The sequence below is a fragment of the Oncorhynchus keta genome, chromosome 10 (assembly GCF_023373465.1).
Source record: "Oncorhynchus keta strain PuntledgeMale-10-30-2019 chromosome 10, Oket_V2, whole genome shotgun sequence".
In the NCBI taxonomy this organism is placed as follows: domain Eukaryota; kingdom Metazoa; phylum Chordata; class Actinopteri; order Salmoniformes; family Salmonidae; genus Oncorhynchus; species Oncorhynchus keta.
The window spans coordinates 28,618,258-28,639,458 of record NC_068430.1 but is presented as its reverse complement, the minus strand read 5'-3'; the positions used below and the strand labels follow the sequence as shown (position 1 = coordinate 28,639,458).

Below are 21,201 nucleotides of genomic sequence, written 5' to 3'. Positions count from 1 at the left end.
GAACTGAGAGATCATTTTTGGGAGAGACCCAGCTCCCTTCCCTCAAGAGTGCTGCCAAACACAGGGAATCCAGCATGGCAGTAGGCACACAATCTCACTACACCATCTCAGGTCCTGACTGCTCTTTCCGAGGTCTGAGGATAGGGAGGGTTGTGTCCCATGGTGGTGGTACTGTACTGTATGCAGCCTACTGCGATACTGGGTTCTCCTTTGTTTGGCAGTGTGCTGGCTGCTTGCAGTGGAGGAGAGCAGAGATCAGGCTAATGATGGCCATCGGCACTGCAGGTAATAAGATGTTTAGAGAACACCCAGGTCGCTGACATTATCCAGGCCATGGGAGCCAGGAGCCAGCATTAGCGGAGCCAGGGTAGAAGTTAGTCTGCCCAGCAGTGTCCTTCTATACAGATTAATACACTTTAACCTGATCTGTGACTGACGATAGTCTACCGCTAATAAAGTACAGTATACTACAGAAAATATCTGCATTCATACATAACATGAATAATCTTATTCATTGGTAAAAAAATATGTTTCACATGACTCATGAGCTCTGCTGAGAAGATAATGAATGAAATCCACATAAATAGAACAATGGGTGTACACATTGTTAGAAAGTTGTCTTGTCTTGTCTTGCATCTCAGACCATTTCCCCATCCACATCCTTGTGTCTGTAGGGCCATTGTGTCCATGTTGTAATGGTCCATGTTAGGTTGACGGGCCATGCATGGGATGTGATAACTCTGCATCTCTCTATGCTCTATTTGAGCTGAGGGAATGTTGTCTGTACCCTCACCTTCAGTCATGGTTTGGAAGTAGAGCTTGCCACTGTAGCGTCCAAATCCGGCCACGGTTCGGGCGCGAACCAGGAACACATAGATTGCCCCTGATTTGAGACCGCGGATGACCACTGTGTTGGTCTGGCTCTTTATGATGGTTGAGTTGTACTCGGTCTGGTCCTGAGAGAGTATTAAGGAAAGAGGGAGAAATACAAATCAGTGCCATCTACAGAACAATTACCATACACATGTATTAACTTAGTGCCTTATAAAAATAGGCTGATGTGCAAAGTAGGATACAGACTCAAATGTTTCTATTTAATGTATCTATTTAACCAAGCAGAATGAAGAGAGAATGAAATGCAACAGCCATAGGCAGAAGGGATGGCAGTTTCAGGTCTGCTAGTTTGTTTGGGTTGTGATTTCGGACGATTAGTGTAACTTTTCATTGCCACACCGCTTCTCTCTCTCCACAAAGCTGACAGGTCTGTCTGGAAGAGGAGACTAAAACTGTGCCGGCTGCAGCCTTCAACCAATCAGTCAGCAGCGTGAGCACAGTTGCGAGATCTGAGCCGCGGCAGGGGCCGAGACAATTGTTTTGACAGCTCTCCTCAGCAGCATCTGAGAATAGAATTAAACTAAAAAGTGGAGCAGAGTGGCGCGCAGTCACAGAGAACTGCTAAATGAACTTTGTGTGAGCTTGTGTGTGTGTGTGCTCTTCTCTGCCCGTATCTGTGTGTGGGAGTGTTTCTTCTGAGAAAGTAGCTGATTCTGAGGAGTCTGTCTGTTGAATACTGTTTTTATGGCAGTCAACACAGCATTGTTTCAACCGCAAATATCTTTCCATCAATCCCTAATGGTCTGACTGGAGGGCTGAGAGCAGTTTCCTTTCCCAGTGACCGACCGTGATTAGAATTGAAAGTGATCGAGCAGAAGTTGTATGTTCGATTCAGAAGCTACAGTATGCCTGACTCCCACCGTGATCATGCGGTTCTGGACTCCAACATTCTTCATTTCAATGTGCTAGAAAATTTGAGATATATTTTACAGTCATAGCATACCTTATTTAGCCCTGCTGAGATGAAAGAAAGCCTGACACACTCAATGGTGTCTTTACGTGTGTGTCTGTTTGTATGGAGGTGAGACAGAGCAGACTGTTTGTTAATGGGTAGTGTGCAGTGGGTACCTACCTTCTCGTAGTACTGCAGTTCATAGTCCAGAATGACTCCATTGGGCTGGTCTGGTTGAGACCAGGACAGAGTGATGCTGTCCACGGTACGACTGACCTGGTGCATGATGGACACTGTCGACGGAGCTGCAGAGAGATAGATCGATAGAGAGATAGATAGAGAGATAGATAGATAGAGAGATAGATAGAGAGATCGATAGAGAGATAGATAGAGAGAGACAGAGATATACAGACAGAGAGATAGATCGATAGAGAGATACAGAGATATACAGACAGAGAGAAAGATCGATAGAGAGATAGATAGATAGAGAGAGAGAGATAGATAGATAGATAGATAGAGAGATCGATAGATCGATAGATCGATAGAGAGAGACAGAGATATACAGACAGAGAGATAGATCGATAGAGAGATAGATAGAGAGATAGATAGATAGAGAGAGACAGAGATATACAGACAGAGAGATAGAGAGATAGATAGATAGAGAGATAGATAGATAGATAGATAGAGATTGACAGAGATATACAGACAGAGAGATAGATAGATAGAGAGATAGATAGATAGATAGAGAGATAGATAGATAGAGAGATAGATAGATCGATAGAGAGACAGAGATATACAGACAGAGAGATCGATAGACAGAGAGATAGATAGATAGAGAGATCGATAGACAGAGAGATAGATAGATCGATAGAGAGACAGAGATATACAGACAGAGAGAAAGAAGGAAAATGCATAACACATACAAATTCAGAATCACAACATTCAGTCACTGTGATTAGTTCCCAATCATACATCCGAATCATAACATCTCATCAAACAGATATCAAACAGATGCCTACTTCACTGAGCTATGTAACAGTGATAGTGATATATCTGTTTCTATCATCCTGAGCTGCATGTAGAAAAGGCACACCTCTGACTAAACCACATACATCATTTGAAGGGACTTTCCAGCACTGACTTTGTATTATTTCCATGACTCATCTGTGCTTCCCACATTGTCAGGGTGTGAGGACCCTATCTGTCTGTGTCTGACTAGCAATCATTCCCCTGGCCGCATCCTCCTCCTCCGGACAAATTGTGGAGCAAGCCCATTTTGTATGGCTCATAAAACCAGAGAAAATCATCAGAACCACAAGTATGCCATACACAATCGCCATTTAGTTTTTCCAGCCTTCTATTTTTGTAATTGAGGTCTATGTTTACAGATATTTTTTGGTGGATGACAACTTCAGACACATCAGTAAATTGTTTGAAAGTGCAAGGACAAGAGTCATGGTCATGGTGGACAGATATAGAGAATTATAGCATTTACATGTGGTAATCACAGTGTAGCAATAAGCCAGATCCTTTCAGAAGTAATTGAGCCAGAAATGAGTGATGAGTGGGTAGGGTTGTAAGCTGCCTTTAGTCTAACAAAACCAAAGGCCCAGACTTGCAACTTTCTTTTTAGTAAGGCTAAAGGGTCAGGGAGGGGCATGCTATCCACGCGCCCTCATACATCCATTAACATTAGTGCATGGTGCCGTGGGTCACAGCGAAGCTAATGCAGGAGATAAAAGCGCTGTCTGGGGCTTGGAGGGCAGGATTTATGGGCCCCCGGGCCCCAGCCTCGGCCCATGGTCCCATGCTTCATACACACAGCCCCCAGCCAGCAGCACAGTGGCTCCCCAGAGTTCCAGCCATAAAGCGCTCCACCGGCACGCGCTCTCCTTGGAAAATCCACTGACTGGAAACCCCTCCCACCCGCCCTCCCTCGGCCCCTCCCACCATTATCAAGGAATCTGGGGGAGTGTGTGTGGTTAATATCTCATATATAAATCTAAGTGTTCATTTGATGTAGTTCATGTAACAACATTCTGGTAATATCTGATGCTATCTACCAAACCACAAAGGAGCCTTTCAGATGGGGTTTGGATTAAAATACACATGTTCAGTACTGTAGAGTAAAGCCCGAAGCAGCTCCCAGAAACCAGTGTGCTCTAAGACATGATGACGGAGAGGCGGTTTTATGGCGTATTCATTCTCAACAGTGAGTCAGCCTTGCCTCACATGCCCTCTGATCCCAACAGAAGCCTCCATCCGAGGACACTAATCATGAGATACTGTCTAAACAGGGAGGTCCCGGAGCCTATGTCCCCATATGCCGTTGGCCTTAAAATAAATGTGTCTACAGATAATGAATAGGCAGCCTGTAGTTTCATCTCCTGCAGCATTTGCACTAAGATGGCCTGTGATTCTGCCATGAACATAAAGTGCATTTGGAAAGTATTCCACATTTTGCTACGTTACAGCCTTATTCTAACATTGATTAAATGAAATGTTTTTCCTCATCAATCTACACAAAATACCCCATAATGACAAAGCAAAAACACAAAAGCACATTTATTAAAAATAAAGAACAAAAATATCACATTTACATAAGTATTCAGACCCTTTGCTATGAAACTCGAAATTGAGTTCAGGTGCATCTGTTTCCATTGAGCATACTTGAGATGTTTCTACAACTTGATTAGACTCCACCTGCTGTAAATTCAATTGATTGGACATGATTTGGAAAGGCACACCCATGTCTATATAAGGTCCCACAGTGTGTGTCAGAACAAAAACCAAAACATAAGGTCGAAGGAATTGTCCATAGAGCTCCGAAACAGGATTGTGTCAAGGCACAGATCTGGGGAAGGGTTCCAAAAAATTTCTGCAGCCTTGAAAGTCCCCAAGAACACAGTGCCCTTCATCAATCTTAAATGGAAGAATTTTGGAACCACCAAGACTCTTCCTAGAGCTGTCTGCCCGGCCAATCTGAGCAATCGCAGGGAAAAGGTCCTTGGTCAGGGAGGTGACCAAAAACCTGATGTTCACTCTGACAGAGCAACAGAGTTCCTCTGTGGAGATGGGAGAACATTCCAGAAGGAGATCCATCTTTGCAGCATGCCACCAATAGGCCTTTATGGTAGAGCGGCCAGATGGAAGCCACTCCTCAGCAGAAGGGACTGGGAGACTAGTCAGGATCGAAGGAAAGATGAACGGAGCAAAGTACAGAGAGATCCTTGATGAAAACATGCTCCAGAGTGCTCAGAACCTCAGATTGGTGCAAAGGTTCACCTTCCAACAGGACAACGACCCTAAGCACACAGCCAAGACAACACAGGAGTGGCTTCGGGACAAGTTCCTGAATGTCCTTGAGTGGCCCTGCCGGAACTCGGACTTGAACCCGATACAACATCTCTGGAGAAACCTGAAAATAGCTGCGCAACGACACTCCCATTCCAACCTGAGAGGATCTGCAGAGAAGAATGGGAGAAACTCCCCAGATACAGGTGTGTCAGGCTTGTAGCGTCAAACCCAAGAAGAATCGAGGCTGTAATCGCTGCTTCAACACAGTACTGAATAAAGGGTCTGAATACTTATGTAAGGGTGATATTTCATTATTTCATTTTTTATAAATTTGCTAAAATGTATACAAACCTGTTTTTGCTTTGTTATTATTGGGTATTGTGTGTAGAGTGAGGAGGGGGGGGGACTATGTAATCAATATTAGAATAAGGATGTTACGTAACAAAATGTGGATAAAGCAAAGGGGTCTGAATACTTTCCGAATGCACCGTACATGATCCCCTTCACAGAGACACAGAGGTAGTGTATACAGAGGTACTGTATACAGAGGTAGTGTATACAGTAACCAGTCCGGAGAATAGACTACTCACAGGCATCTCTTCAATCTCACTGTTCGTTGAGTTTGTTTACTGTCATAATAAGGCAAATAGTCACTCTACGGGGAACTCACAAGTATCCCGTTACGGATGTACATATATTCAGGACTGCATGCCACATGCTTTTTTGTGCATAGCATTTCCATTAAACAAGAGGTGTAGCCATCTCTGGTAACCTAATCCCGGGCAGGGCATACAGACAAAGGCAGTGCATGTCTCATTGTACAGAGGATGGTACACATGCCAAGATGAAAGCTTTCCACGCAGAACATTGTGGTTTACTCTAACAGACGGGATGGGATGTCTTCCGGACTGAAGCATGAAGAACACGATGTCTGTATCACACCAATAATAACTATTGAGGAAAAAATAAACAGTACAACAGAGATCTAAGAAGATGGAAGCATTACTGTTACTGCTGCTATGGAAAAATGTGTGTAGCGTGTCGACTGTACTGCAGTAATTATATAATTTTCCACTTGATCCTCCAGCAGAGAGAGGGCTAACAGCAGAGTCCCTGCCACGAGGAGACAGGGTGATAATCACTGCTAGTAAAATATTCTAGTCATGGTGGAGCATTCCAGCTTTCCAAACGATTGCTCCTTGTAACGCTACAGCGACGAGGACTATTTATCTAGAATCCTAGGTGTTTAACTTTTTCCTGGCAAGGCTTGTACTCTGACACATTGGAACAATCATCCAGCACAAAGGAGGGTTCCGAGAGAGCGTGAGTCTATGAACAAACTCATCAGAAACAGATAACGTTTCTATTCTTTTATCTTAAGTTCATCCAGGCCCAGACATTCTGAATAACATCCAAAAATGTTTGGAAAGTAACTCAATACATTACTGAGCTCTCTCTAGATGGGAGGGTTGTGGACGGTTCAGAAGAGAAACCCTAAGTAGTGCATTACTGTAAATAGTATTTGTCAGTGCTGTTTAATGTGAAGAACTCCTGTTGTTGTCACAGAGTTAACTTACAGTCTCAGTATTAATACAAGGTCTTGGATCTGATAAAAGACATTGGGGCTTTGTTCTCTATTCTAGCATAACGCTCTGGCTTGGGCCCAGCAGCTGAATATAAAAGGCTCTATTTTGTGCAAAATCCCAATAGTCATTTTACTGTTGTGTTTGAACACCTAGTAACTTCCATAATCAATCAAAGATGGGCTTAAGAGTTATTTCCACTCATTTAAATCCATGGCGATTTAATGGGGCATACTCCTGCAAACACAGAGAAGCAATTTACTGAGCCCCCTGATCTATCCCATTTACATCCTCTACCCAGTCTGTAAATAAATATCTCTGCTGCTATTGTTCTGTTCTCTTCTATTCTGCTACACTCGTTTGGTGGGCATGGCCTCCCTCCCTCTCTTTCCCCTCCTTGTCTTCCCCTAAGAATGCTGGTCTCCTTTCAGCTCAGCCTATTGATTCTGTTCTCCACAGAGCACCCTTCTGAGCATGATGGCATCTTCATTAAGCGAGCTGGTGGACTGAAACCAGGCTGGCCTTTGATGACAGGCAGGCAGGAAAGCAGGTGGGGAGAGGGCCCCCATGCCTGGACAGAGCCTGAGTTTGGGCGCAGGACCACGTGGGCCAGCTGGAGTTCCAGCCACCATAAAAAAAAAGGCAGACAACCATTACAGAGCCGTACTCCGAGGGGTGGGAGGCAAAGTTATTATAGTAATCACAATTTGGGGTTTGTGGCTGGGAGAGACAATGCCACCTCGAGTGATTTCCCCTTTCTCCCTTTGTTCCCCTTCCCATCTTTAAAACCCTGCACTATTACAACCAAAACCAAATTAAATGTCAAAGTCTGCTGAAAAATACATGATTGCAGAGACAGAAGAGTCAACCATTCATCTTGGCTGTTGAATCTGTGAAAGTGACTTAGATTTAGGACTTCTCTTTGAATATCTGACTTGCCTATGTGCAGCGTGCTCTATGACCATGTGGCTCTGATTTGAGGTTCTGGTACAGGGAGCAAAGCTATGATTTGGGGGAGGATGGGGAAGGAAGCGAGAACAGGTCAGCACTCGTAAATCCCCATCCCCTTTCACAGTAAAAATCTGTTTCCCCCACAGCACCGTCTCTCCCAATGGGCCCAGCCAGCTGCTCCTCCACTATGCAGCCAGGCAGCCTTCTAAACAGGCTGTTGGTGCTGCCTTCACTCTCTCTCCCTCCGAATGCTCTCCGTTTACGAGCCGCACATCGAGAGCTCTTAAAGGCAGAGGCCTGTATTTGCATGTACTTTTAGCACACTGGCAGACGGCCCTGTTTCCCCATCTGCAATGGATTGTGGGTTTTTACGTCTCCAAAGAGTTTCCAATGCAGTAAAGCTACACAAGCAAGATTTCAGTTCATCAAGCTTTAAACCATCTGCGCTTGAAAAGATTGGGGACTTAATGCACTAGTATACACAATATAAGCTAATTCTAAAATAGGCACTCCAAGGGCTTAAAACGTTTGCAGAACCTTACGGGAGGTTAGGTCTAATCTAATCACACCACGCCGCTAAGTAGTTCTGCTCGCCCAAGAGGTCCAAAGCAGAGATATGAGAGAAGCGAGGGAACAGTGGTGAGGGGCAGGGTGGGGACTCTCTCTGCAGTCACTTGTAATAATACAGATGTACACTGCTGGGCTTGGCCCCGATTGGTCATTCAGTCTGGACAATCGTTTTAGCAGTACGCTACAGGGATAAGCCTCAGTGCTCTGACTCACAGGCTCTAGGCTAGCCACAATTAGTTTATTTAGATTTTCTGCATCTGGCTTCTAAAGCAGGTTTTCCAGGGAAATAGAGGAGTGAGGAAGAATCACTGAATCTGAAGGACTGCAAATGTGGGTTTTATTACTACTTTGATTGTCCTTGAATGAGTTCTATGAATCTCTTTGTCAAGTGGATAAGCCACTGTTGACCTTAAAAGGTGTCTTCAGAAGGGCTTGAGAAGATAGATGTTATAATACAAAACTATTGTCCTGGAAAATATATTGTATACAGGACACTGAAAGACTGGATACAGAACATCTGTTGTAGTAACACTGCATAGAAATTAACTTTTAATACCCATTGATACATTGCTTATCTGCATTAACAGATAAGGAGTTACTATATGACACAATGGGTCAGGATAAAAAAAGATGATCTCATCTTGAAAAGGTCCTGAACTCAATTAAAATATACAAACTCGGAGAGAATCATGGGAGAGACATGTGCATGTCACTCAGAGATTCATGCGTTTGACCTCACCAATGTCACATGATGCATTGAAAGGATAGACAACCTGTGAAAGGACACTAAGATTGTTGAGGCAAAGAAAGCGATCCTCCCAACATAATCTCACTCAATTCAAGCAAATATGTACCAAAAAATATTTCAGCAGATTTCATGTGTTTTTGTGTGGCTTATTCCGTGTGAAAATACACACATTTGTGCGATTTCATTTATAGGAAAAGTAATTTTTGTGGGGCAAACTTCAGAACAATATTTTGAAAGTTACTGGAGCAATGCATTTTGGGCAATGGTGTTCTACACTGCCTTTTTTTGTGTCCCACATCTTTCAAAAAACAAACTCGTTAAAAATACAATATTATTAATCAACCAGGTTGTCATCAAAATACTTATAATATAATAGTAGCCTTACGTTTTAAAATTGGATTATTAATGCCAATGCTTCTTTCTATGCTTGTTTTCCCTTAATACTTCTGGATACTGGTGCTATGTCAGATTTTACGAGGGTTGCCAGATTGGAGTAAAAGCTGAATGTCATTTTTTTTGTGGTATCGATGAAGGTATTTGATTGGGGAACGGGGATACATTTTCATGATGGGAAATTAATTAATAAAAAATTGGGGGAAACAGAACACCAGCAACAACAAAAAAACAGTTTGGTTTAAATTCCCCTGGTGATCAATTAAGCAATAACAATGCAGTTAAACAGGTTCATGTAAAATATTGAATTATGTTGGCTTACACTTATGGCACTTCCAAGGCCGTTTCATTATATTTATTATGGTCGTGCCAATCATGTTATGTACTTAGGCTATTGTAACAAAGCATATGTCAGCATTGTAGGCTAACTGCCTCTGCCCAGGATTTCATGGCAACGGCCGTTAGAGCTCACCTCGCCACATATGAGCCCTGGTTAAAGTCCCTGTTGCAGCTTTCACTTTGTTACGCTACATTGGTGGCTGCGTTGGGATCACATCCAGCTCACGTCGAGTTATGTGATCTAGTGGTGGGAAGCATTCTGTTTTTCCACATTGTGTTGGGTATATCTAGTGAACAATGGATAAGCAGCAATGGGCATGACAGATAGAAGTAGTCACTACAGGTGTGATCAAGCCTCACATCAAAGTTGCCTGAAGCTGAATGGAAAGTGCTATGCCCTTACCAGTTATTCAGAAGAAAATCCTCTGTGACTGTCTATTTGAAATAAATTAACTTACCAGTGTGGACCCAACACAAACACATTCTACACATTTACATACGACCTGTTTAAAGTATTATTACAACCATGGTGTTATTTTGTTACTGAAGCTTAAATATAAAATAACCTGACAATGATCCACATCACATGGGTAGACAAATTATATGTGTGTTATGCAGCAAAAAACAACTATCCTTTTTTAGGATGTAAACCAGTAATATGAGTAACTTTTGATCCATCCTGTTCTGGTCTAATTAGATGGACCAAGCCTGACCTGTTGAGAAGTGACTGACTCCATCCTAGCTAGAGGGGTGCTCTCATCGTATCTACGAACATAAACAGGGCGCTAACTCCCCTAGCTCCACAGTGAGATAGGGTGCAGGCCAGGCAGAAGGCTGTTAGCCAGCCTGCCAGCTTAGTGGAGTCTGCCATTAGCACAGTCAGTGTAGTCAGCTCAGCTATCCCCATTGAGACCGTGTCTGTGCCTCGATCTAGGTTGGGAAAAACTAAATTTATTTGCCTTAGCAATCTCACTGGAATAAAGACCTCCTCAATTCCTGTCATTATTGAAAGAGGTTGTGATATCTCACATCTCAAAATAGGGCTACTTAATGTTAGATCCCTCACTTCCAAGGCAGTTATAGTCAATTAACTAATCACTGATCATAATCTTGATGTGATTGGCCTGACTGAAACATGGCTTAAGCCTGATGAATTTACTGTGTTACACTAGTGACCATATCCCCCGCGCATCCCGCAAAGGTGGAGGTGTTGCTAACATTTACGATAGCAAATTTCAATTTACACAAAAAAAGACTGCATTTTCCTCTTTTGAGCTTCTAGTCATGAAATTTATGCAGCCTACTCAATCACGTTTTAGAGCTACTGTTTACAGGCCTCCTGGGCCGTATACAGCATTCCTCACTGAGTTCCCTGAATTCCTATCAGATCTTGTTGTCATGGCAGATAATATTCACATTTTTGGTGACTTTAATATTCATATTTGTTTGTAATCACAAAAAAAATATCTGCTCAGACCCCAACCAAGGATCATCAAAAGCCGTGCTATAAATTCCCAGGCAACAAAGATTCCAAGATGCCCTTCTAGACTCCCTCCACCTACCTACAAAAATCAGTTAACCACTTAACTAAGGAACTCAATTTAACCTTGTGTAATACCCTAGACGCAGTCGCACCCCTAAAAACAAAAAATATTTGTCATAAGAAACTAGCTCCCTGGTATACAGAAAATAACCAAGCCCTGAAGCAAGCTTCCAGAAAATTGGAACGGAAATGGCGCTAAACCAAACTGGAAGTCTTCCGACTAGCTTGGAAAGACAGTACCGTGCAGTATCCCACACTGCTGCTCTGTCATCCTATTTTTCGAACTTAATTGAGGAAAATAAGAACAATAAAAAAAAATGTTTGATACTGTTGCAAAGCTAACTAACAAGCAGTAAACCCCAAGAGAGGATGGTTTTCACTTCAGCATAAATTCATGAACTTCTTTGACGAAAGGATCATGATCATTAGAAAGTAGATTACGGACTCTTTAAATCTGTGTATTTCTCCAAAGCTCAGTTGTCCTGAGTCTGCACAACACTGCCAGGACCTAGGATCAAGGGAGACACTCAAGTGTTTTTAATACTATTTCTCTTGACACACTGTTGAAAATAGTAATGGCCTCTAAACCTTCAAGCTGCATACTGGACCCTATTCCAACTAAACTACTGAAAGACCTGCTTCCTGTGCTTAGCCCTCCTATGTTAAACATAATAAGCGGCTCCCTATCCACCAGATGTGTACCAAACTCACTAAAAGTTGCAGTAATAAAGCCTCTCTTGAAAAAAGCCAAACCCTGACCCAGAAAATATTTAAAAAACTATCGGCCTATATCGAATCTCCCATTCCTCTCAAAACTTTTACAAAAAGCTGTTGCGCAACAACTCCCTGCCTTCCTGAAGACAAACAATGTATATGAAACACTTCATTATTTTTTTAGACCCCATCATAGTACTGAGACTGCTCTTGTGAAGGTGATAAATTACCTTTTAACCTTTTGCGTGTAGGGGGCAGTATTTTAGTTTTTGGCTAAAAAACATACCCATTTGAAACTGTCTATTTCTCAGCCCCAGAAACTAGAATATGCATATAATTGTCATATTAGGATAGAAAACACTCTAAAGTTTCCAAAACTGTAGAAATATTGTCTGTGAGTATAACAGAACTGATATTGCAGGTGAAAACCTGAGGAAAATCTAATCAGGAAGTGCCTCTTATTTTGAAACCTCTCTGTTCCTATGCATGCCTATCCTCCATTTAAAGGGATATCAACCCGATTCCTTTTCTATGGCTTCCCTAAGGTGTCATCAGTCTTTTGACATAGCTTCAGGCTTTTATTTTGAAAAATTAGCGTGAAAGATCACATTGCGTAAGTGGATAGGTGGGGGCTCTCAGAGTGAGTTTTGCGCTATAGAGTAAAGCGGCCAAGGATGGATTATAAAAAAAAGTTTGACATGTTTCTGTTGACATTATGGATATTATTTTGTCGTGACCACTCTTTCCTGTGGATTTCTGAACATAACGCAATAAACAAACGGAGGTATTTTGGGTATAAAAATAATCTGTATGGAACAAAAGGATTTGTTGTGTAACTGGGAGTCTCGTAAGTGAAAACATCTGAAGATCATCAAAGGTATACGATTCATTTGATTGCTTTTCTGATTTTCATGACCTAGCTACTTAATGCTTAGTGTACATAATGTTATTCTATGCTATTGATCAACTTACACAAATGCTTGGATTGCTTTCACTGTAAAGCATAATTTCAAAATCTGAGACGACAGGTGGATTAACAAAAGGCTAAGCTGTGTTTTGCAATATTGCACTTGTGATTTCATGAATATGAATATTTTTTTGTAATATTATTTGACTGTTGCGCTGACGAAAATGATCCCGCTAAAGGGATGGGTAGCATCAAGAAGTTAATGGCATCAGACCGAGGCTCTGCATCTGTCCTCGTGCTCAAGACCTTAGTGCTGCTTTTGATACCATCGACCACCACATTCTTTTGGAGAGATTGGAAACCCAAACTGGTCGACATGGACAAGTTCTGGCCTGGTTTAGATCTTATCTGTCGGAAAGATATCAGTTTGTCTCTGTAGATGGTTTGTCCTCTGACAAATCAACTGTAAATTTCGGTGTTCCTCAAGGCTCTGTTTTAGGACCACTATTGTTGTCAATATATATTTAACCTCTTGGTGATGTCATTCGGAAACATAAATGCTAACTTTCACTGCTATGCGGATGACACACAGCTGTACATTTCGATGTGACAAAATTGCCCTTCCTGGAAGCCTGTGTTTCAGACATACTGAAGTGGATGGCGGCAAATGTTCTACTTTTAAACTCAGACAAAACAGAGATGCTAGTTCTAGGTCCCAAGAAACAAAGAGATCTTCTGTTGAATCTGACAATTAATCTTGATGGTTGTACAGTCGTCTAAAAAAACTGAAGGAACTCAGCGTTACTATGGACCCTGATCTCTTTTTTGAGGAACATATCAAGACAGATTTTCTCCCATCTACGTAACATTGCAAAAATCAGAAACTTTCTGTCTAAAACTGATGCAGAAAAATGTATCCATGCTTTTGTCACTTCTAGATTAGACTACTGCTACTAGACTACTCGACTTTCCGGCTACCTGGATAAAGCACTAAATAAACTTCAGTTAGTGCTAAACACGGTTGCTAGAATCTTGACTAGAACCAACAAATTTGATCATATTACTCCAGTGCTTGCCTATCTACACTGGTTTCCTGTTAAGGCTAGGGCTGATTTCAAGGTTTTACTGCTAACCTACAAAGCATTGCATGGGCTTGCTTCTACTTATCTTTCCGATTTGGTCCTGCCGTACATACCTATGGTCCTATGCTATAGTCACAAGACGCAGGCCTCCTTACTGACTCTAGAATTTCTAAGCAAACAGCTGGAGGCAGGGCATTCTCCTATAGAGCTACATTTTTATGGAATAGTCTCCCTATCCATGTGAGAGACGCAGACTTGGTCTCGACCTTTAAGTCTTCAGTAGGTCCTATGATTCAGTGTAGTCTGACCCAGGAATGTGAAGGTGAACGGAAAGGCACTGGAGCAACGAACCACCCTTGCTGTCTCTGCCTGGCCTGTTCCCCTCTCTCCACTGGGATTCTATGCCTCAAACCCTATTACGGGCTGAGACACTGGCTTACTGGTCCACTTCCATGCTGTCCCTAGGAGGGGTGGTCACTTGAGTGGGTTGAATCACTGACGTGATCTTCCTGTCCAGGCTGACATCTACTCCTGAGGTGCTGACCTGTTGCACCCTCTACAACCACTGTGATTATTATTATTTGACCCTGCTGGTCATCTATGAACATTTGAACATCTTGGCCATGTTCTGTTATAATCTCCACCCGGCCCAGCCAGAAGAGCACTGGCCACCCCTCATAGCCTGGTTCCTCTCTAGGTTTCTTCCTAGGTTCTGGCCTTTCTAGGGAGTTTTTCCTAGCCACCGTGCTTCTACACCTGCATTGCTTGCTGTCTGAGGTTTTAGGCTGAGTTTCTGTACAGCACTTTGTGCCATCAGCTGATGTAAGAAGGGCTTTATAATTCAACTTGACTGATTGACTGATGTAGGATTTTCTACGGCCTACAATCGAGCCCTTTCCCAGTCATAAAGGACGAAGCCAGGCCCCTCTTGATTGTGTGTGTGTGTGTGTGTGTGTGTGTGTGTGTGTGTGTGTGTGTGTGTGTGTGTGTGTGTGTGTGTGTGTGTGTGTGTGTGTGTGTGTGTGTGTGTGTGTGTGTGTGTGTGTGTGTGTATTATGGAGTGTATTATAATTTCACAAAATAAAAATTCCCCAATCAAATACCTTCAGTGATAACCACAAAAATTAGAATCTGTCTTTTTTCCCCAATCTGGCAACCTTCTTAAAATTTGACACAGCCTTGTATAAAATACATTATGAAATAAATGGTGAAATGTAGGCTCCACGAAATATGAAATGCCATATGAAAAGAATCGTGTAGATCTACTTTTGCCTACACATAAAAAGGGCCATTCTGACTATTAGTGCACCAATATTCCAAAGTATTAAGTGACAACAAGCACAGAAAAACAGTGTTGGCATTAAAAAAAAAAAACTACGTAAGGCTACTATTATATAATTATTTCGGTGACAACCTGGTTGATTAACAATATTGTTTTATTTTCATTTTTTATGTATAAATAAATGTGTGACAAAAAAAGGCAGTGTAGAACACCATTGAACATCATGCATTGGTCTAATAACTTTCAAAAGATTGTTCCGAAGTTTTCCCCCCAACAAAATGTATTTTCCTCTGAATGAAGTTGCACAAAAATGTGTGCATTTTCCTACGAAGCGGCTCATAAAATGGTCTTTTCACACAAATTAAGCTCCACGAAAACATAAAAACGCACGAAATCTGCTGAAATACTTTTTGTACATATTTGCACAAATTGAGTTTGAGATTGTGTTAGTCCTTCAGAATCCGAGAAAAATATTTAAGTTTAAATTAAACAACAGAGACTTTGTTTTGTTGCAGTGTGATTCATTATGTCAATATTGGATTTTCTACACTTTTCATTACAGTTATCACGCTTCTGTAAACATAACAGATAATTGCACGTCAACATCTTTTAAAGTGGTGTGCCTGTGGTGTGTCTGAGTTGACACAGACCTGCCCCTCGTTGTGTGAAGTGTGTGTGTGTATGTGAATGTGTGTGTGTATGAGTCAGTGTGTTTACTATATACCCACATCCCATCTCTCAGTTGTACATTTGCTTTGAGAAGACACTTCATTCCTCGTCTGTTCCGGCACATAAAAGCAGTCATTCTTATTACTGGGCTCCAGAAATAGAAAATAAAGCAATTCCAAAAATATCAGGCAGAAATGTAATACATAAATATTTCTGAGAGCATCTTTCTCTCTGATATTTCAACAACCAGGAGAGGACTGAGACCAGAGGTGGAGAGGAGAGAGGCATGGAGGAGGGAAGGAGAGGTAATACAACCACCTTCTTACTGTTTCCCACTTTCCTCTCAAACAGAAAAACATAAACTGAACTGGAGAAATACATGCGATAACAGAATGAGCCTGATCATTTATGAGCACAATGTGTGCTGGAAAACAGCATATCCCTTAGCACAATACACTTGCTTGAAGAGGGGTATTTACCCAAACACTATAATTTGTATTACAGATATATCATTTGCTATTGGCATGACATTTAATTGTCTTCATTCATAAATAGAAATGCCCACTTCAACATGAAAATCAGAAAGAAAATCTTGTTGTGCACGATCCCTTTTGGAGTCAATTATTCTAACCTGTCATATGAACAAATTCCTAACAAAGATGTTAAAAAGGTCGTTACCTATGCTTTGGGGGCAATAACAACAGTGTATAAATGACTGCATTAGCACAATTTATTTGCGCATTTCAGCATCAATCAGAGCTAATGCGGCCTACAACAAGTAATTCCAGCCACACAGTCTTACTAAACAACACTTTAAAGTCCACTGGCCCAAAACGGCCTGATCTTCTTACACAACTTTGTCCTCATGCAATGTCTATCGCTGAGTTCTTAATTCTTTCTTCTTAAGATATTCGGTAAAATTAGATCTATGATAAAACCAACTGCACGTACCCAGTAGAATGGCCCCAGTATTTATTTATTTAGGCAAGTCACGTAAGAACAAATTCTTATTTACAATGACAGTCTAGGAACAGTGGGTTAACTGCTTTGATCAGGGGATTTGGGATTTGATTTAGCAACCTTTTGGTGACTGGCCCAATGCTCTAACCACTAGGCTACCTGTCACCCCAGTATGAAGTATATGACTTTTGCTTTTCTATTTTTGTTTTGCCAAAACACAGTCATACATTTCTCATTTTGTTTGAATAAAGTATGTAGCTTTGTATAAAGCATTGCAACATGAACCTTGTATTTCCAACGCAGTAAAGCTACACAAGCGAGTTTTCAGTTCATCAAGCTTTAAGCTGCCAGTTTATGCTCTAATTCTTTTAGCAAGGGCATGAAGTAATTAAATGCATATTGAATGCGTAGTTCATCTAAAGTCATCTAACCCTACAGTCAGCTAGCTCCGCAGTCTGCATACCTAACACCATATGCAAATCACAATCACACAATCTCTGCTATCTCTCCTTCCACTAGTTGGTCTCAAGTAGTAGCCATAGTATGTGCTTGCAGTGCTGGCTGGAGCCCTGATGTATAGAGCTGTGCCACTCTGTCAGGGCTGGGCTGTGCTCCAGGTGTCTACAGAAGCCTCCTGTCTGTCTGGCCGCCTGACCCACACTGGCACCTTCCATATGTGCCCTTCCTGACAACTTCTGTCACTGTCACACGTCCTGCATCCTACACTGGCTGGTCTGGAAGTATCTCTCTGCCTCTCTCGAACCAGTGTACGGTATGCTGGACACGTCAGCAGCACTACAGCACCAACAGCAGAGGAGTGGAAAACACCCTCCCCTTATTCAAAGCTGGTGTTTAAAAGGCATGAATATAAAGGCCAAGCATAAATTATTAATGGCGAGGAATGGACCTTCGAAGAATCAAGTGTACGAAATCCTCACAGTAGATGTGTCAAAATACCCATAAAACCGAGCGGTCAAACAGGGAAATGGTCCAGGTTATCAATAGTTAAAGTGTGGTAGCAGCAACAATATTCACCCCTCCCTCAATCAAAAAAATGTGCATTCTGCGTGGAACTTCCATGGAGCCCTGCAGTCGATGACGAAGACCTCCATATACCCATCTATGCTTCTGACTATGTTCTGTACAGTGTCTAGCTCTATTAAATTGTAGAGGACGTATTTGTTTTGGCGTTTCATTAGCCCAAGGCGAGCCAGGGAAGCTAGTGGCCTGGTTACAGTTCGTCTCTAGAGGACTGGTTACAGTCCGGCCTGGCAATTTGGGGGATAATGAAGTGGTACATCTTCCCCAGTTGTATGATAGTGGTGCACCAGATTACAGTCCCACAATGAGCTGTTCACTTGATAAGAAACCAATTCAGTCTCCCCTTCCTCCCTCTATTAGCAGCAGCTTCCCTGGCTCGCCTTGGGCTAATGAAACGCCTAAACAAATACGTCCTCTACAATTTAATAGAGCTAGACACTGTACAGAACATAGTCAGAAGCATAGATGGGTATATGGAGGTCTTCGTCATCGACTGCAGGGCTCCATGGTAGTTCCACGCAGAATGATAATGGTTTTGATTGAGGGAGGGGTGAATATTGTTGCTGCTACCGCACTGTAACTCCTGATAGCCAGGATAATCACTATTGAGCTGAAATATGACTACCCCTGCACCTACAATAAACGTGATTCACTGCCTGTAAGACAACACAAAATGGGACACGACATTCTATGTGCTCATCATCTTTTTTTGTGAGTCACCCCAAACATATATTTTTGAGTAGTGTCAAAGACTTTCCCGTCAGACATGACTGACACAGTGATAACCGTAATTCCTCTCATATCGGTCACTCATTGACAGCTCTGGTGTTGGGCTTGTCTGTGTTTGTCATTCAATCAAACAGCCCTTCAGAGTGTGTGTGATTGTTTGTGCTTGCGTGTGCATGTGTATATGTCGGACCAGGGTAGTGAAGTGAACTTAGACCAGCAGTCGCTCTGTCCTTTCGAGCTCAGGACAAAATTACATGCTGCCAGTGAGCTGTCGGGGATGGGTCTGATTAAACAATCAGAGGGGAATGGTATGGTTTTAGCAACCATTTTATCCCCTAAATGATGAATGTGGGCTAACAGAAAGAGAGAGACAGCGAGTGAGAGAGAGATTGGGTACTGTATGTGTGTGTGATGAATGATTAACCTTCATTTGTACCACAAGGTTAAATTATCGGGCCGACTCTTTTTTCTGTATATTTCAACGATGTCGCTCTTGCTGCGGGTGATTCCCTGATCCACCTCTACGCAGATGACACCATTCTGTATACATCTGGCCCTTCTTTGGACACTGTTAACAAACCTCCAAACGAGCTTCAATGTCATACAACACTCCTTCCGTGGCCTCCAACTGCTCTTAAAACGCTTGTAAAACCAAATGCATGCCTTTCCACCGTTCGTGCCCGCACCCGCCCGCCCGACTAGCATCACTACTCTGAATGGTTCTGACCTAGAATATGTGGACAACTATAAATACATAGGTGTCTGGCTAGACTGTAAACTCTCCTTCCAGACTCATATTAACATCTCCAATCCAAAATCAAATCTTGAATCAACAAAGCCTCCTTCGCTCGCGCCTCCATACTTACCCTAGTAAAACGGACTATCTTACAGATCCTGGACTTAAGCGATGTCATCTACAAAATAACTTCCAATACTCTGCTCAGCAAACTGGATGCAGTCGATCACAGTGCCATCCGTTTTGTTAACAAATCACCTTATACCACCCACCACTGCGACCTGAATGCTCTGGCCCTCGCTACATATTGGTTGCCAGACCCACTGGCTCCAGGTCATCTATAAGTCTATGCTAGGTAAAGCTCCGCCTTATCTCAGATCACTGGTCACGATAACAACACCCACCCGTTGCATGCGCTCCAGCAGGTATATCTCACTGGTCAACCCAAAGCCAAAACCCCCTTTGGTCGCCTTTCCTTCCAGTTCTCTGCTGCCAGTGACTGGAATGAATTGCAAAAATCACTGAAGCTGGAGACTTATATTTCCCTCACTAACTTTAAACATCAGCTATCTGAGCAGCTCACCGATTGCTGCAGCTGTACATAGTCTATCTGTAAATAGCCCACCCAATCTACCTACCTCATCCCCATATTGTTTTTATATACTTTTCTGCTCTTTTGCACACCAGTATCTCTACTTGCACATCTCCTCATCTATTACTCCAGTGTGAATCTGCTAAATTGTAGTTACTTTGCTACCATGGCCTACTTATTGCCTTACCTCCTCATTCCATTTGCACACACGGTATATAGACTTTCTTTTTTTCTATTGTGTTGTTGACTGTACGCTTGTTTATTCCATGTGTAACTCTGTGTTGTTGTTTGTGTCGCACTGCTTTGCTTTATCTTGGCCAGGTAGCAAGAGTAAATTAGAATTTGTTCTCAACTAGCTTACCTGGTTAAATAAAGGTGAAATAAAAATAAATTAAAATATATCATTATGAATGGAAGGTAAAGGCCAGCTTTGTCTTTAGCCGTTTGTCCCCTATACATGTGTGTGGGTGTTTTCTGGGCTTTCCCACAGCCCAGGGGTGTCATTCCAGCCCCAGAGGAGACAGCCTCAATAAAACATAGTGTTTTTGCTCAATAAGTCCTTGTTAAGGCTGCTCCCATGCCACACAGCAGATAAATCACTAAAGCAATATAACCGAGGCAAGCAACTCCTGTATTAACATTCCAGATCAAATAGTATTACCAGAGGGTTGCAGAAAGTATTCTGTGTATGTTGGTAGGCTGAGGCATCACTGCTCATCTGAGGGCTTGTCAAGTCATCATCAAACCTTTGTGTCTCACAAAACCCACTCTGTTCTGCCGCCCCTTCTCTGCCACAGACATGCTGCCTCAGGGTCACATCAAATGACCTCTATCGCCCTCCCCCTTGCTTTACTCTACCTACCCCCTTCTGTTTCTTTATGTCTCTCTCTCTCTGTCTCTCTCCCTCTGTCTCTCTCCCTCTCTCTCTTATCATTGTTTATAGCTGTAGTTATGTGCTGATTGGGGGTGGTGAATGAGAACTTTTACCTTCGTCTCCTCACACCCTGTTAATTTTCCCCTCGTCAACAAGTCCCAACAGCTGAGGACGGGAGCCATCCACATGAGAGGAAAACACTCACACAAGTCACATCCAATTTACTTTTTTATTTGTTTCTTTCAAGGAACACCCGCCCCCCTGAAAATCAAATCAAATCAATGTTTATTGGTTGCATACACAGTTTAGCAGATATTATTGTGGATGCAGCTAAATGCTTGGTACAGCTTTAGGTCCAAACGTGTCTGATTAAAACACACACACACACACTTTCTCTCTCTCTCC

At 42.3% G+C, this 21,201-nt stretch overlaps 1 protein-coding gene across 2 annotated transcripts in view; it reads right to left on the bottom strand.

Moving 5' to 3' along the window:
- Positions 1-21,201, bottom strand: part of LOC118388477 (ephrin type-B receptor 2-like) — a 150,531-nt gene that overhangs the window by 13,130 nt on the left and 116,200 nt on the right. For both annotated transcript variants that reach the window (XM_035777598.2, XM_035777599.2), the window contains exons 6-7: positions 1,967-2,091; positions 794-956 (exon numbers count right to left, since the gene is read on the bottom strand). In XM_035777598.2, coding sequence (XP_035633491.1) covers positions 794-956; positions 1,967-2,091 — 288 coding nt within the window. The remainder of the gene's footprint in view (positions 1-793; positions 957-1,966; positions 2,092-21,201) is intronic.